The sequence below is a fragment of the Stegodyphus dumicola genome, chromosome 2 (genome assembly GCF_044657685.1).
Source record: "Stegodyphus dumicola isolate Sdum_Otavi_A_Nest chromosome 2, ASM4465768v1".
Lineage (NCBI taxonomy): Eukaryota > Metazoa > Arthropoda > Arachnida > Araneae > Eresidae > Stegodyphus > Stegodyphus dumicola.
The window spans coordinates 161,158,456-161,177,757 of NC_140769.1; the positions used below are offsets into that span (position 1 = coordinate 161,158,456).

The following is a 19,302-nucleotide window of genomic DNA, read 5'->3' on the forward strand; positions in this document are numbered from 1 at the left end:
CTGAACAGAATAGTGAAATAGTGGTGCCAACTGCCACATTAGTAGGACCAGGTTTGCGTCCACATAAGACAAAGATGTTTGTAAATGTATAGTGTCTTTATGGTATTTAAAATACTATCAGACAAAAATTCGTAATAAGTTATTGCTATTGAGATGACTAGAAAACCCTTTGATTTTGTTGTCTAAGGTATTCTTTATTATAATTGTGGAGTTTATTATAATTGTTATTATAATTGCCATCTGGTAAGGTACCCAAAAGCCTTGGCTATGGACAGGTATGTTCCTCCTCTTCTCCATGAGGAAGGAATTCATGGACCTTATTGAGAACTCTCTCAATAAAACGTATTATTTTATATAAATAATAGTATTATCTCAATAAAAGTATGATTTTATATAAAACTAAATTGTATTGTTTATTGAATATAATATTTTAGAAAATTGTCATCCATGTTTAGAGTTAGTGTCCAACTGCATGTGAATGCTGTTCTGCTGCTCTTGATTTCCTTTTTGAAATATAAGAGACAAATATTTTTCAATCAGTATTCTTGTTTATTTTATTCTATTGTCAAGTAATTCCATTTTGTGGTAACTGAGAATAGGCCATACAAGTGAAAGTTTTTTAAAACTTTGTCTGCTAAAAGTGGACTTATGAGTGGAGCAGATTTTTAGGTTTGTTAACCGAGAATGAACAAATAATTGCAAAGGATTAAAAAAAATTATTGGAATTTTCAGGATTATACGGTATTTAGCGTAGTCTCTCTATATTTTTTTAAACTGAGAAAAAAAGTGTCAAGAATATATATATATTTTTTTTAAGTACACATTACTTTTTAAAATTTTATTATTATTATTATTGTAGTCGCTTATGATATGTTGAACATTTTCTTGATTTACTCTTCTGGGGGGAAAAGGGGGGGGAAGGAGCAACCACCAAAAATAAATCATTAAAAATGCAAATGGTTAAATTTTCAAGGCCAGTCAGTGAGTGTTAACTTTGGTCATTTCTGCTGCGGAATTAGCGTCGTATAAAACAGGGAACAATTACCTACAGTTTACATTTGTCGTTGTCGGTGCTGGAGTTCCCCGGAGCATCAACCAATAATGCCGTTATGACACTGTCAAAGACTTTATAGACAATTGCACGACTTCGAACGTGATCGCATAGTAGGGATGCGTGAAACAGGCTGGTCATACCGAGCAATATGCCGCTATGTACACTGTGCAGACACGACTGTGTAAAACTGTAGGCATCAATGGTTGCTGCAAAGGTATTAATTGGCAGAATCAAGGCGAAGGTGCACGAATGTGAGATGCACAACAGGTCTGAACTGCCTGAACGCCATCATAGTTTGTTAGAGTGTACAGTGTAAAGCCTCATAGCACCTGGGGCACCTTCCATCGTCTCATGGTGTTTGCTGAAGCGAGGTCGCGTTATAGCAACCTTTAAGGATCCGTTCAGACGCGATTTTTGTTTTCATAAGGTTTTGTGGTTTAAGGCATAAAATCATAAAGTTCAGTCACACCTGTTTGACAGAATTTAAACTGTAATTAATCAGGGAAAAGAAAATTATGCATGCGTAGATGTGTAGCTGACTCGGGGTAACTCTCGTCAATGTTTGCTTTGCTGTGATTGGTCGGCTCTTATACCAGGTTGTCATAAACCAGAAAGGCAACATTTAGACAAAATCCGGAAACCGTTTTTTGTGATGTAGCAAAGATTGGGTATGCACCTTATGATTTAAAACCGTTCATTTGAAGGAAGCGTTAGATATCTGCTTTTAACCCTACAACATTTTCAGAGTCATCTGGAGTGATGTCGTAGTCGATCATCAGTGTCGCAGTGGATTACGTGATGCCAACCGGCTGCAGCCTATCGCATAATGTTCATAGCCGATCGCATAGTTCCGTTTTCATGGAGCAGATGACTGTTGTGTCCATATATGAAGGAGCCAGTGCCAGTGGTGCTAGTCTGCTCTTGTTTTACAAGGGCACGTTGTTATTACTCCTGGTATGATGATGCGGGATGCTATCTCTTACAACAGCAGGCCTACCCTATTCATCCTGCACACAACTTTAACACTAGAACCGCGGAGCTTGTCAATTTGACCCAAACCGATGGTTAATTTGTCACTACGCGAAAAGTATTGATTGGAAAACAAATTCCTTCCATGACTTTTAATAATTTAAGGTAAACAATAATTTACCGAATTTGAAACTGAGTAACATAAATAAATTTCTGATTATTAACACTTATACATAGAACCGCGGAGCGGGCCAATTTGACCCGTAAGAAATGTTTATGCCTAAATGATGAAAAACAGATGCATTTTCTCGGAAGTAAATGTAAAGTATATCTGCTTCATCCTCTAATTCCTAAAATGGACTGCACCAGGAAAGGAAATTGTGTGGTTTCCAGTCAAGGTTCGAAACATGAACTGCATCCGAATACAGTAGAAAATTGTAACGAATATTTCGAAAGACTTTTTGAAGTTGCTTTTATTCTATATTTAGTATAAGAATAGATAGATTTTATTCTATATTTAGTATAAGGATAGATGTCTTGAGAAGTGTTCAACACTCTTCAGGAAACTTTGGAATATTTACAACAGTTACCTGAAAATGATTTAGAAGATGATGATAATGATGACAGTGTTTTGATTTGAGTAGCAAGGATCAATACCTGCCTGCTAATGAAGAAAATTTGAATTCAGATGAAGAAAATGAAAGTTATGATGACTCTGGCAGTGCCCTAACAATCGCTGGACCTTCTCATCGGAATAATGATGATAATTTATCAGATAAAAAAAAGAAAAAGAAAAAAGTTTAAGAAAAGACTGCATACACTCAAGGAAATCCGAAAAGAAATCAGCAGTAACATTAAAGGTTGGAAATCATGAAGTTGGCAAAGATGGAGCAGTTTGGAAATGTCGTACAATTAGGAACAAATTATAAAGGAAGAAAAGTAAAATATTTTGAAGGAAGTTCGGGGCCCAAGACCGCATGATAAACTCAGTATTATACACAACAGTCCGCCAAGTGCCTGGAGACTTTTTATAGATGAAGGGAAATTGAAGCATATAAAGAAATACATTGAAGATGAAGCTCATCGACAGATTCTTGAAAATGAATGGCATATAACAGTAAATGAATGCGTTCATAGCAATTTTATATGAACGTGGTATATATTGCATAAAAGGACTTAAACTGGAATTTGAATTTGGAATCAAGCTCTGGTTAACTGAAGATATTGACTCAAAGTATCTAATAATTTTCCGTATCTTGGAAAAGATAATCAAAGTCCATCCAATGTTTCTCCTTCTGAACATATAGTACTGCGACTATTAAGTCCATATGAAAACAAAAATAAAAATGTCACTGCAGATAACTTTTTCACAACACTGAAGCTTACAGAGGCATTGAAATCCAAAACCACTACGCTTGTGGAACTGTAAAACGCTGAAGAAGAGAAGTACCAGTATTTGTAAAAGTGTCAAAATCTGCATTGCCTGCGACTACTGTACTAACACATAAAGACACCAGTCTAACTGTTTATCAAGGATAAAACGATAAAAACGTTTTGTATCTAAGTAGTCTTTATCCAACCGTAGAAATTATAGATAGTCACAAAAAATTAACTGATACAATTGCTTACTACAACGCAACTAAATTCGGTGTGGACGCGATTGACCAAATGGCAGTGAAGTATATTGTCAAATCTGCTTCACATAGGTGGCCGGTGCAGGTTTCTTATAATATTTTAGACCTTGGTTGCTATCAATGCCTGGGTTTTATACAAAGCTGCATCTGGAAAATCTATCAGTAGATGGCAATTCATTCAAGACTTAGTTGAAGGACTGAGAGAAAAGTTTGTTCTCTCCTGACAAACAAACAAACAAACAACAACAACAACAAAAAAAAAAAAAAAAAAAGGTGGCATATGGGTCTATAGCAGACCACTACAAACGAGGGAAAACCACAAGTTAGGCGTAAACCAGCCTGATGCCACAGTTCAAAATAAGAAAATGAAACCTACGATATTTATTCAAAAGGCAAGCACCCGTTTATGATAAATGTACAAAACTTATTACAAAATTGTGTGCATAATGCGTACAATAAATTGTATTTTTAAAAATCTGTAAAACTAATAAGTAACTCGTAAAAGTTTTATTTTTTTCTCTAAAATTATGTCTAAATTTATTTAAATGATATCAGTTTTTCCATCAAAATTAGATAAATTATGTTTTATTTTGTTTAAAAGACATGTTATTACACATGTTATTAATAAAACTTTAAATAATATTATTTTCTAAAAATTTAGGTGTAATATCCTTTGATTTATAAAAAATATGTAACGTAAATTCTGAGAAATGTAACTGAGAAATTGTTACATAAAAATAAAATGTTTTAGTTAATTAAAGTATTCACTTGTGCATATTTTTAGGTGTTTTCCATCTAGGGTCAAAGTGACCCGCACCGCTGTTCTTGGTATATCGAAAGCATTGCGGTTATAGCAAAGAATATGTATTGTCCGGTCTAGACATAGACGTTCGTTGGTTATAGTGGTAACAAGTGAACGATATGTTGATGGCATCCTGCGGTCGTCTGCGTAACCCTTCTTGGCATGCTATTCTGGAGCCATTTTCCACTAGGATAATGCTGTACTCTATACGGTTCGCATATCTGTAGACTGTCTCCCAGCTACTGATACACTTCCTTCGCCAGCAAGGTCATCAGACCTTTCGCCAGTCGACGTGCATGGGATATGGTAGGCCGCCAGATTCGAGCATCTCAAAATACTGGAGATCTGGAGCAACAGTTGAGGAATGCCTGGCAGAACATGTATTGCAGGATGAGATTAGGAATCTTTATCACTCCTTACAACAACGTCTACAAATATGCATCGCTGCCGATGGGGGTTCACCAATTACTCATTTAAATATTCAATGCGCAACTACTAGCCACTGGTGGGTTCTATGGCCTTGACTTTTTATTTCATATCATTACCTGTGTATGGACTTTACTCATATTTAATTTCAATAAAAACAGTCACTTTCTTAATCGTATGTTTTTTTTTTTTTTTTTTTCAAAAAGAGAGAAAATAAGCAATGCATTTGAGATTAAAATTTAGAATCTCATAAATAGTGTGTGCTGTCAAGGGTGCATGTGTGCTATACGTATTTGCAAGACCATCAAGGCAATGTCGAAATATGAATTTAAACATTTTATTTCATTTATTTATTTATTTTTAATTGATACGGCATTTTGCTGATTTCATTAGATAAATACCGCTCTATACGTTACTTGCAAAGCCTGCGAAAGCTAAATAAACATATTTATACTAAATAACAGAGCATTAAATAAAATAAATTTTTACCTAAGGCATCTTAAGTCTGTTGTAGATGAGAAACAGAATAATAGGCAACTTGATTAAAAATATTTGACGCGTTATTGTTTAAAAAAGGATCAGACTTTGTAAGCTGTATAAAATACATCGGCTAAAAAAATTCTTTTTTGTTGGAAGTGAAACAGTAAATGGGTATAGAATACTATATTTACTCTAAATTAAAAATTTGTGCTTCCTCATGAGAAACATAATCTAAGAAAAAGAAATAACTTATTTGGCTAATTTATTTCATCAGAAGAGCAGAAGTTAACTGCGATCATGTAATTATAATCGAAAGAAAACCAGTTTTATGGCTTCTGAACTGTTAGAGAAGAACTCCCCCCCTTTTTTTTTGCTCTCATCATTTTGCATATTTAGCGATTGATCTAATAATTTCATGTCATCTAATATCATACGTACTGGTAGTAGTTAAATCATTAAAGTCAAACCTATGTCATCATGGATGATGATACAGAATTTTCTCAAGGGCTACCTAATGAGATAAAGCACTGAAATTAAATTTAATTTGTTACTGCTTCTTTAAAACTTCATTAGCTCTGGTTTTTCTATAATTGTAGGTCAATAAATAATCAGGCAATGAATATTGTACAAAGAGGAAAATTTGCATCTTTAATTCGCGCTACCTGTAAGATACTGCCCTGTAAGGCAAATAGTTGTAACCACATTTATTAATATGAGCATGAAGTACATCTCTGTTTAAGGCAAATAGTCGTAACCATTGTACGTGCGCTTGTGGTAGAAGATGGAAGTAGCAAGATTTGAATAATATGTAATCTTGTTCCTGGATGTAAAAAGAATATATCCCACAGCATTTCATTGGCCATTGCAACATGATTTGGTCAAAAACAAATTATTTATGGAGTCTCTCGAATCTTAATTCTGAGGGTTCGTGCATTCCAAGTGACTCAAATTATATATATACTTAAAGAGAGTAACGTATCCTTGGTCTTGAGGCTCCCATAAAAGCCCAAGCTACTCTTCCATTTCATAAATCTACCTCTGTCTATAATCTATAACCTTAAGTCTTTTCCTGGATAAAGAGTAGACAAAATGGTTTCGAGAAGGATTGGCCAAACGATCAAGGTATCCTCAAGCTGCAGCTATACCAGGAATGGCCAAACTTCAAGACGATGGGAGCTGCATGATAGATTTTATGAAAGTTCGAGAGCCGCAAGTCCAAATTTATATCGTTTTAAAAATAATGAGGCAGCTTTTGAATATAAAGAAACTTTTGAAGTAAATTAATGAATATGTGGTTAACATGATTACATATTAATATGAATAAATACATCTTATGTCTACTATTTTGTGTTTATCATGTTAAGTCCCAAGTAGATAAAAATTTGTAACTCTTGCAGTGGGCAACTAAGTGTTCTTTCTTAAGCGTAGAGAAACCAAATATTTTCTTCTGATTTCCTTTATACCTGTTCGATTATAATTATTTTTCTTTTATTTCGATAGAAGTAAAATGAATAGGAAACATATTCGTTGGTCTATAGTTACATAAAAAATGTTATCTGAGTAAATTACCAATTATTATTCAAAAGGAAATTGAGTGTTTTTTTTTTTTTTTTTTTTTTAATTCATGAGCAGTCCGATTAGAAAGGATAAATTAAATGATACACGTCAACGCTCATTGCAGAAAAACTGTTATTCGAGAAAGAATATTTATTTAAAAACAAGCTATTACATTATGTTGTTCAGGCTTTGGCTTAAAAAGTAAATTTGTTTCTTCATACAATTAATATAATGACCAACATACTGAGATCATTCGGATCTTTAGAATCTAACCTAAGAAACAGTTAAACATTCCCCCCTCAAAAAAAAAAAAAAAAAAAAAAAAAAAAAAAAAAAAAAAAAAAAACACTTTAGAATAACTACTTTTACTGAATTCACCACCCCTCGAAAAAAATATATGTATATATGATTGCAATTTCAGTGGTATTTGAATAATTAGTATCTCTCTCTCTCTCTCACAAGATTGCAATTTCAGTGGCGTTTGAATTATCAGTATCTCTCATAACGGCCCTGACTGATACAGTATTTCAGCATGACATCCAGCGGAATCTTCCAGAATTTTTTAGTACACATATCTGAAAACTACTCTCAAATGTGAATGAATCACTAATGAAGCAGCGGTAAAACTACTGGGAGACAAGCACCACAGGCATAAGCCTGTATGATTTCCAACCAAAAGTTAACCACAATTTAAATAGCAGCTCTTCACACCTCACACAGTATCTGATAGAGCATGGCCCATATTTGCCCTATCTTCACAGATTTCGCCTAAGAGACAGTGACAATGTATTTGTGGCAGTACTGGTGACCCAGATCACTATCTGTTTGACTGCTCGCGCACAGGAAATTCACGTTTAAAAACACCAACTGAAATCAATATGCCGGCATGGTTCAAAAACACAAGAATAAATATGCGCTCAGCCGCATTAGAGACTGCACTACCATTGCTAAAAGCACTTCTTTCCTTACCTTCTTTCCTTAAACACCGTCCCCTCAGCAGCCCGCTCCGTACATATATTAATTTACTTAATGTCTTTTTTTTTGTTGTTTTTTGTTTTTGCTATTTTTAATTATATTTAATATTATGATTAATCCGGAACTCATTTAATGTATTCCACAATTTGTAATGTATTTGATCATCTTTACATCTGTACCTGATTATTATAGCACATCCTTAATATAACTGTATGCCTAACATAATAAATAGTGAATGGTGATAATAGTGAAAAGTGTTACTCTTAGTCTCAGCAGTCCCCGCCATGCACCTTCTTTCCATGTTCTGGTCCTTATTTCAATGTTTCTCGTTTCTTGGCCAATCCCCGGAGGACACAGTACATCTCCCCCAAGCTCTTTATTTATATTTATTCATGTATTTAGTTTGAATTCCATCGACGGGATCCAACAGGCTGAAAAGCACCTGACCCATTGGGCCAGCTGTTCCGTCGATGGTGAAACGAAAGAAAGTAATTAGTACACTGCGCATCATTGAAAATTCTCGAAACTATCTCTCGAATCGTCCCAATAATTTTGGACATAGATAATGAAGTTCAGGCGCATCACTGAAAATTCTGGAAGCTGTCTCTCGAATCGTCCCGATAAGTTTGGACATAGATAACGAAGTTCATGCGCAGCATTGAAAATTCTGGAAACTACCTCTGGAATTGTTTTGATAATTTTGGACATAGATAACAAAGTTTATGTGCATCATTCAACATTCTCGAAAGCACCTCTTGAATCGTTACCATAATTCTGGCATACATAACCTATTGCTAATAAATCTAGTAGCTCATGCCGGGCTATATAAACGCTACATCGAGCACATATTCCACTGCCTACCAGCCGAACTCTTCAAACTCTAACTTATGTAATTATCATGAAACTCTATCTTATATAATAATTCCTTGGTAATCATAGGCAGAGATGATAATTGATTTTATAAATGGTTGTGTATGCTGAAACATTTGGAGTCGTGCAAAGAATCACTGATTTGACAATTCAAATTTTAGTCAAAATGTTTAATTCCCATTTTATCAAATATTGTTATTCCACATACAGATCTTTCTCCTTAATCATCAAATCTTCATATCAATAACGTTGTATCAAGCAATGAGAGATCAACAGAACACAAACAAACGTCTCTCTTCTCCAAAGTTTCGGTCAAAGTCAGCATATTGATAATGGTCAAATCTCTTTAGCTTGTTTAGCTCTTTAGCTTTTTCGATTTATTGTATGATGACCTTCTTTCTTTCTACCTCGCATTAGGTTAGAGGCATTTTGCTGCACAAGGTTAGAGTCGCCGGTAATTATCGCACTAGGTTAGAGGCAGTTTGCTGCGCGGCCACATATCTAAAAATGTTCACTCCTTAGTATTGCCGCTCTGCAACTGCACCGGTTGCTCCGACTCCGATGCATTACATTTAATTACACTTTTAATCTATTGATATTTTTTGTCTTCATAATTTTCGATCATCATACACGTCTGGCACGTCCTTCATCAAAGCTTAGTAACCAAAGGAAAAGTTGAACAACGATCCACTGCTTAATCACTACAAACTTCAGGCAATAATATGAAATTTTGCTCCCGTAAAAGTTTATTTTTAATGTCTAATCTTTTATTTTCTACAGTATCCTCCTACAGATTCCATTTCAAACTCCGAGGTTTATTTTCTGTACACAGGTTAGGGATCGACTGGTGTGAATTTCCGGAACCGACCATTTTTGGGAGGAGACCCGGGGTTCTTCCAAACCACTGGCTGGACTTGTGTCCTGCCAGCTTCGATTTGTTTGGTATATAATCAGACTTTACAGGACTAGAACCATAGGTCCATCCTATGGTAGGTGCGGGCTTGGTAGGGACCGTACTGGTACTGTCGTGTCCGTTGCCTTCGCTGTGGGGACGCTCTCATGTAGATTTAAGCGCTGTGCCGGGGGGGGACGGCTCCCCGCGCAGCCCTCAGTGTGATGGATTGTGGCAGTGAACACGAGAAGTCCCTGCGCGCTGTTCGGTGGGTTGGCGCCCCGCCGGTACAGTCAACTAAGGAAGGCCTCTGCATCATGTTAAGGTCGCTCTGGAAGTAGCCAGGTAATGTTGCCCGAATTAGAGTTAATGTACACAGGTTAGGTAACCCAATGGAACGTTGAACTATGTAACCGTTAGACTGACAATAATTTATTTTAAACTTTCTTCTGAATTATTTTACTTAGAAATTCAAGACGAGACGATAAGTCATTTGACTTCCGTTGCGGGTCCACCAGTTAGAATATGTTGGATCCGTACACCTGTCTGACAAGAGCTTATAGGGTTCCTCACTCCTTTTGTTTAAGGTTAACGTCGAGGAACCTTATGAACTATGTAGCGATTTATCGCTTAGTTCAAACAACTAAAGACGTAGACTCCAGAAGGCTTAAATACCCTTTATTTCACTCAAATAAGAATAACAGTCGGCCTCTTCTCGGGCTTATAAGAAGCCTCTACTCGGCCTTTAACTCAGAACAATAAATAAAAAACTAAACTTTAATTAACTAAACGAAACTTAGCCGAAGCTAAACACAATTATCTAACGTAGTTTGTCTTTTAATTTAAACTAGCCGGCTAATCAAAAGGCACGTAATAATACGCCGAGCGTAACAGCTTCAAGAATGACTTAGCCCGAAAGCAAACACGCGTTACTTAAGGATTCCTAGTCACTCTCTATCGAAGTAAGTTGAACCTTCCTTAAATACTTCTTCTAGCTCATTTGTATTCAACGCGATTCTAAAAACTCATTCTGGTACGGAGTTGTAAGTGGAAACAAGAATTGATAGGAAAGGGCTTTGAAATTAAAATAACTGTTATAAAATTAAAATATACCTTACAAGCTTAGAAACTAAACTGATGTGCAGACGTCTGCCATGTTACAAAAGGCTTCCACAACGAACATCTGTGCCTGCCCATAGAAATATGAAGAGTTACGCATTCATGTTATATCTGCATTTGCGAAATAAATTCATTATAGTAGTGACAGATATGTTTTCATTCTGTAACATTAGTTTTGATTTGCAATGTATTTACAAAACAAAAACAAAATAAAACAGTTAGGTTGAAGAGTTCGACTGAATAAAAGTAATACAACGAATAGCAAATCTTCCAGGTGAATTACAAGTGTTGTAGACAATGGGATCACACAGGAATGTAAGCAGGTACAGTAGACTCCCGATTATCCGCGGGCTGATTATCCGCGCCTGTCGCACAAAGTTTTTTTTTTCAAGCGTAAAGTAAAGAAAATGTTCACAAAACTGAGCGAAACCTTAAATTTGCTAACATCGTGCTTATTTATAGCAAAAATATCCCGGGCCTTCTCGGAACCTTCCCCTCTGTAACGATGACACTGCAAGGATGAGTAAGTGATTTCTTACTTATCCTTGCAGTGCCCTCTCCACCGCCCTCTCTCGTCTTAATCTTACTGACACGTCCACTTCCTCCCACTCGCTATTGTTAGTTTAAGCCTGATAGTGTTTGCGAACCGGTTGGAGTTAATTTCTTATCTTTTATTGTGTTTAGTGCGTGTGCCTTTTGGTATTGTGTTTTTCGTTACCGATTTAAAATGTCAGGAAAACGAAAGAAGGTTGTGTTGACGATTGCGCAGAAACTAGAATTAATTTCCAAAGTAGCAAACGGTGCTACAAGGCAGCAGACGGAAACAACAGTGCGTGACATTCTAAAGCAAAAAGACCAATTGGTGAACTTTGCATCAATGTCGGACAGTGCTTCCGCAATGAAAACGCGAAAAACTATGAAGGGTTCTACCTTTGATGAGCTAGACACGGCATTGACAGAGTGGTTAGGTCAAGTTCGAAAAGAGGGTACTCCTGTAAATGGTCCTATCATTGCGGCGAAGGCAAAAACCTTTTTTGAGTTGTTATTCCTGAAAGGCAATTTTGATGCATCTTCTGGCTGGTTGACTGGGCCCACCAGCGGTCGAGCGGTAAAGTCGCTGAACACGGTAGTTCGGTCCGAGGTTCGAATCCCGCCAACGGGCTGGCTGCATGGGCGTTTTCGTGGTTTTCCCCATGTGTAACGTGTATACTAGCTAGTTTCCCTTAGAAAGTCCTCCACGAAGGCATCTCTCCTCTTAGGCAGATAGCCCTCGAGGCTTTACCATAATCACACACAGGCTGGTTGACTCGTTTTAAGCAGCGATGTTTAATTAGAGAAATTGGACTTCATGGGGAGAAACTTAGTGGTGATCAACAAGCAGCTGACGATTTCCACCATGAATTCCACCATGAAGAATTTGTTTTAAAAGAAGAGCTTTTGAACAAATTTACAATGCCGACGAATCGGAACTTTTGTGGAAATGTCTTCCCACTCGCACTTTAGCATTTGAAAGTGAACGCAAAGCGGCGGGTCATAAAAGCAGCAAGGAAAGGATCACTATCATGTCTTGCAGTAACGCTACCGGTGGACATAAACTTAGACTTGTTGTCATTGGAAAGTGAAAAAAACCGAGATCTTTTAAAGGCACAAGGATAGAAAATTTGCCCGTTGATTACTTTAACCCCCCCCCCCAAAAAAAAAAGATGGATGAACCGAAACATTTTTCAAGAATTTTTCGAAAAAATATTTGTTCTTCAAGTGAGTAAACATCTTAACTCGAAAAAACTGCCTGAAAAAGCTGTGCTGTTGATCGACAACGCACCTTCTCACCCAGCAACAAGCGTGCTAAAGTCTTCTGATGGACATATGTTTGCAAAGTTTCTCCCACCCCCCAAACGTTACTGCACTAATCCAACCCATGGACCAAGGAGTCATTGCAACAATGAAGAGAACATACCGAACAAGCTGCTAATGACAAAAATTGAAGAAGGTTATGATCTGAAAGAGTACTACACAATCTTGGACAGCATCTACGGTATTGCATCTACATGGTACTCAGTGAAACCGTCAACTCTCATAAAATCACGGAGAAAACTTATGCCTAATGTTGAAGCCAACAACAATCTAAGCCCTTTGAGTTGTGAAGAAGAGAATGAAGATGTAGACACGCCCACGGCAACTCTTGCCGATATGGTGAAAACAGTTCCGGATGGTGAGAACGTCGATGCTGAAAACATTAACGAGTGGTTGGAGTGGGATGTCAACGAACCTGGCTTCGAACGCTTGACAAATGACTAAATTGTGAAGAAAGCAAGGGGAGAGACCGAGAATGGAGGACAGCGAAGTGAAGACGAAGAAGAGCCCATTGTGCAGATGCGGAAAACTCACGAAGCGGCTTTGCAACAAGTCGACGGACTGCTGAGCTATTTGGAAGAACAAGACGACGCGGAGTTGGCTGAGAAACTTATGCTACGAAAAATGCAATCTCGGATCAAGAGAAAACGCTTCCAAAGCAAGAAGCAAACACAAATGACTGATTTCTTCAAAAAGGTGTAGTTTTACGGTTATGCTTTTGTAATTACATAATACATTACAGTATTAAAACAGTACATATGTATTAATTTTTCTGTGTATCCTTGACGCCTTTCGTAAGTATACAAAGCACGTTTCTGTTTTCATTAACAAAATGCATTTTAGGTTAGTTTTGAGTGATATACTAAAATATTAAGCGTTAGTTAAACATTTCCTGCTGTTTATTTTACGTTTTATTGCACATAAAACGATTTTTCAAAGTTCGAATGACTGTTTTCTCTACCCGTTTTTAGCTTTTTTCAGATTATCCGCGATTTTTGTTATCCGCGGCGGCCGCGCCATCCAATTTCGCGGAAAATGAAATCTATCGAATTTTTAGATACATAACATCATAAATTAAATTAGCGATGAATAAAAAAACGTGGCACTGCATGATTTCTACTTCAAATTCCATTTGTATTAAAAAATTAAACTATATTTATTCAAAACAAGTTGAGTTTCAGATGCCAAAGCATTGCAAGTAGCCACAGTTAAGCTATCGGAGAGCCGCAGTTTGGCCGTATCTGAGCTATACCATAGGCATGGCCAAATCAGGGCTCACAAGCAGCATGCTATTCCTTGGCTCCTCTCATGTGACTTTCTAATACTAAGAACTAGTTTCATTTTTTAAACTTAATTATATTTTGAAACAGAAATCATGCAGCAACACACTGTTTCATCAGTTTATAATTTAATTTAAATAATATCATATATGCATAATTAATTTAATCGATTTCAAACTCTCCGTTATGTCCTAACTACCACAGTAACAAACAAAATGGCAAAAAATACCGTTTCTGCGTGTAACTGCAATAGCCGCATTACTCTGATGCAGCCACGTTAACATAGCTGTAAGGTAACATAGCCAGTGGGCTAATGCGAATGATAAATATAGGTGATTTATAGAATAATTTATTATATATATTTTTTAATTTTATTTTACGCAGTTTCTCCTTACAGTTTTACATAATTCCTCTGTTTTTCAACAGAGTCAACAACAATCCAGAGTCACGAAAATTTTGCTATTTCTCGTAGAGCACTATATTTATTTAATTCTCGGATTGCTTGGGTGATCGTAAAATAATCCTCTTTCAGAGTGTAATAAAGTCTTGTTTGGAATGTGTCCAGATCCCTACGTAATGTAATTATGCTTAATGTGGCTCTTTAAAAAATTCAGCTGCGGCTCTCGAACTTTTTTGAATTCTGTTATCGGCTTCTCTTGTCACAAAGTTTGGCCATACCAGCCTGCCTAGAATGTACATAAAATGTAAAAATTGTTGAAGACTTCTCACTCGCAAACGATAACTTTTACCAAACTAGTTGTAGTAGGTTTGAATTTCGAGACTGTGCATGTACTTGCACTCAAACACATTAAGGCAGATGATTTTCCATAGATGTTAATGCGCAAGCTGCTGTTTCTGCAGTAACACAACATTCTTATTGAAGATGAACAAGTCACTGTTAAATTTGAAATGAGACAAAAAATAAATCTCAGAAGAGCATAAATTTTAAATAAAAGTTTATCGATTTTGAGGGCGTTTAGGCATTTGATATGTGGCCGCCCTTTTCAGGAGGAAAATTTTTTTGCAGACACTAAATTTGTAGGAAAATGAGTAGGCTGAGCAAAGAGGTAACGAATATAGCGACTTCTGTTAAAGAAAGCAGTAACGAAACTTGAGAAAGCTAAGCTATTAGATATTACTTACAAAGTTAAGAGTTTAATTTCAGTCCTTTCCAGCACTTTCAAAATTTTAATATATTAGTATTTTTTCGCTTATATCAAATGTTTTTATTGGCAGATGGGGCTGTTTTCACTTTTTTCCTTTATGCTTTTATAATTTTATAAATTTGATTCTTATCTCTCTCTCTCTTTTTTTTTTTTTTTTTTTTTTTTTTTTTACCATTTCAAAAATTTTTCTTCTGAGGAAGAGGAAGCTATGTCGGATGGTGCTTGAATTGGATAGAGTTTTTATTCAAAATCTACGCCAGTTTAAGGCTTACTTGTTTACTTAATTTTATAGTATGGCTAAGTCTATATCACACTGTACAACTAGGACTTTTATTGACGAAGCAAAATGTTTATATTGTTGTTGCTTTTCCTCCTCATTCTGACGAAGTCAGAGAAGGTCCGAAAGACTCTTGGCTGTAAGAAAGTCGAGCAGAAGAAGGGAATTGGTATAAATGTCTTCCCTAAAGAGGTCCAAACAGACCAAAATATGTTCGGTAGAAGCGTGACGTTCTTGGCATAAAGTGCACGTGGAAAAGATTTTTATGCCTTTATGTGACCTTTATGTGCCTTTTGTTGTGTGTGGTTAGCATGTCCTACTATGGCAATGGAAGCTCCATGGTTGGAATGCTGGGCAGAGCGTAGTTTGGTTTTCATGTTTCCTGCCTCCAAAAAATATAAAAGTAATATCTGTAGTGGAATCGGAGCTAAAATGTGATAGCTTTTAATTCGTCACTTTCTGAATTTGGTCGACTGGATTTCGTGTGTCTCTTACTTCCCTTTTTAAGAAAGAAGAAAGCAAAGAATGATCACAATCCCGTGTGCGTACTCCTGCAATGTAAGTGGTTAATACACTCAACTAGCGCTGGAAGATCCGTGGCTCGAATTCTGATAAAGACACCATTTATTTTTCTTGTTTCTCGTTCCAAAAACGCAAACAGTCTCTGTAAGATGAGAGTCAAACTTAGAAATAGCGAATTTAAGCTCAAAATACACTCATGGACAAAAAAATTAGCGCACCAAGAAGGAGTCGTCAAAATGAAACGAAATTTTACACACGTAATGACTACTTTGATATAAGTAAATGATAAGAAAATCAAAGAAAAAGGATAATTTATTTCAGAGAAAAAGGCAAAAGAACGGAGGAGTTAATACTCCGTTGGACCCCTTCTAGCGCGAATGCACAATGTGATACGATCGAGCATTAAGTCATACAAGTTCTGTATGATGTCTTGAGACATTTCGTTCCATATTTGCTGTAACCTTGCCCCTAGTTCTTTCAAACTCGTGGGATGCCCAATTCGTTGTCCCAAATGATCCCAGATATGCTCGATTGGAGACAAATCTGGGGATCGGGCAGGCCATGGAAGGGTAGTAACATTGCGGAGACTGTCTTGTGACACCCTTGCCGCATGAGACCGAGCATTGTCTTGTTGGAAAATGGCTCCTGGGAGTCATTACATGAGTGGCAACACATGTGGTTGCAGGATTTCATGAACATACCGTTGGGCTGTCATGGTGCCACGGAACAATACGTAGGGGTGACCGTGTATTGTAGGCAATGGCACCCCATACCATTACACCAGCTGTGGGAGCGATGTGTCGCTGTACAACAAAGGCAGGATTGAGGCGTTCACCACGGGCTCTTTACACACGAACACGATTGTCATTACTGCCGAGATTGAATCTGGATTCGCCGCTAAAGACGACCTGGTTCCATTCAGCTGCAGTCCAGTTTCCTCGTACTCGACACCACTCCAAACGGAGGCGTCGATAGGTAGGCATCAAGGGCAGCACACGTAATGGGCGCCGAAATACCAACTGTCTTTCAGCCAGGCGCCTTCGTATGGTTCGAGAAGACACGGGAGCCCCTAGTGAAGGTGCTACCTGGATGGCGGCCGATGAAGCAGTTGGCTGTACGCGTGCATTTCTTACGATGTGGCGGTCTTCTCGACAACTGGTCTGTCGAGGGCGTCCTGCGCCTGGTCTTCGTGTACATGACATCTCTCGGGTCCACTGGTCCCAACACCTCCTCACAACACAATCAAAGCGGCCTAATTGACGTACTACTTGCCTAGCTGACCACCCAGCTTCCATCATCCCGACGATTCTCCCTCTCTCAAACTGCGACAACTGCTCATATTGTCTTCGAACACGGCGTAATGGCATGTCAACCTCAGCTCTTCCTTTGTAAATGATTCAACACACTCAAACAGGTTTTGGCTACCTGTTTTATACTCCATAGAGTACGATGTTCAAGACCCTCTACCGGCTATGCGTAATGCGCAATCACGCTGCATTTCTAATCATTTGCATATCTCCCCGACATGTAACTTTCTTGCAAGTTTCGTTACTATCCCGCAATTATTTCTTGGTGCGCTAATTTTTTTGTCCATTAGTGTAACATGTTTTTCTAACTAACATTATTTTATGTATTTAGTAAGTAAAAAGTATCAGTTATTATCAACCCTAAAATAAGTTTTATGTGAGAAACTTTTATCAGAACAGTGCTTTTCTTCATAGAGTATCCCTCTGTTATTACTCTTATTCTTTATTACAGTTCTTTGAGTATCGAAAATTGGATCATGCCAGCCTTATACGCCGGACATTTTTCTACTGTTGTGTGGATGAAACCAGAATGGGCGACTCAAATAACAAATGGTACTCATCACTTCAAAATTGGACATCATAAATCTTCCAAGGACATCAAGTAAGCTTTTCATATGAAAATCGTTTGCATGAATCCGTTTAATTGAAAGAATAAATGTATATATATTGTGACTGTTACTGTAATAGCTACCATGTAATTTCATGGCAAAGGAGGGGAGGAAGAAAGTGTTTATAAGGATTATAGCTTTATATGGGAGATTTTCGCGCTTTCTTATTTGTATTCATTCTTTCACTCTATTGTTTTATACAAAGCCTGTCCCATCAAAATAAATGCCGTATAATCGAACAAAGGAATTCCAACGTTACTGTCATTCTTTATGGCAATGGAACATATAATCCTCGTCGCAGTTACCTAAATGTTATCAAGTTCACAGTTTCTGCCCAAGAGTAATGTCCTTTAAGGAGAGTTTTAAGTTTGGGTAATAAAACGAATTATAAGAGAACCAAATAAAGATTGTACGGTATGGGAAATCTTTGTGATATATATATATATATATATATGTAGAATTCTCTTTTAAATCAGAGCATGAGAGCTCACACGTAGCATTTTAAATATGCTTTTATTTAACGATAAGAAATAAAAATAATAAAGATAAACTAAGTAAAGATTAATTGTTGAATGATAATGATGCACAATCACAGACAGTCCTTCACACAGAGTTCCTCCGGCGTTGATAGAATACATTAGTAGACAGCTAGTTTTAAATAATATGATCATCTAAAGTCATAACAGCTAAAGGTGAAAAATCAAAAGAAGAATCAAGACTCTAGGCGGCTCGCATCCACGTTTGGAAGCTATCTACTGCTGTCTGGAATGCTCCGCGCTGCGCTGTACTGCGATGACGTCATTGCTGGCAATTCTAATTCAGCATTGGGCGTTGATGATTCCCACAGCTTCGGCCAGCCTGAAGAGGCATCGTTCTCGATGTCTGTTGAGTGGACATCACTATCATGTACCTGCAAAGATAATAATAACAATAATAATAAAATAAAATTAATAAAAAATAGAAAAAAGAGTATCAGGTCCTTAGGTTTTGAGCTGATACAAACATCAAATCAATTTGACCATGGCTTCATATGGTCAGCCGCAGTAGATGTCAAATTCGATCCTTTATGGCATCCTACTTTTTCGACTTCATATCTGTCATTTGATCTAACAGCTATGATTTTATACGGTCCATGAAACTTTGGTCGTAGTTTCAAGCCAGTCCCATATTGAGTTCTCTGGATAGCTACCAAGTCGCCAATCTTGTACATTTTCGGTTTCTTACGTTTTTTGTTAAATTGCTTACGGTTTTCTTCTTGTATCTTCAAAATGTTGTTTTTAGCATCTTCTCTCATTTCATCACGTTCTTGCATCAATTGCTTTAGATATTCTTCATTCAATATTTCACTAATTCTCAAATCTTCCTTATGCTTCATTTTCGTGCCTATGAGAAGCTCAAACGGTGAATATTTCGTACTTCTCGTAGTTGTACTGTTGATGATTCTCTGTACATCTGGAACATACTTAAACCATTTCGTTGAATCCTCATGTGATAATTTCGACAAAACAGG

The 19,302-nt window shown here is 37.0% G+C and overlaps 1 protein-coding gene across 3 annotated transcripts in view; it reads left to right on the forward strand.

Moving 5' to 3' along the window:
- MESR6 (misexpression suppressor of ras 6) overlaps positions 1-19,302 on the forward strand; it is a 692,054-nt gene that overhangs the window by 22,284 nt on the left and 650,468 nt on the right. For all 3 annotated transcript variants that reach the window (XM_085811391.1, XM_085811389.1, XM_085811390.1), the window contains one exon: positions 17,636-17,785. In XM_085811391.1, the coding sequence (XP_085667517.1) occupies positions 17,636-17,785 (150 nt within the window). The remainder of the gene's footprint in view (positions 1-17,635; positions 17,786-19,302) is intronic.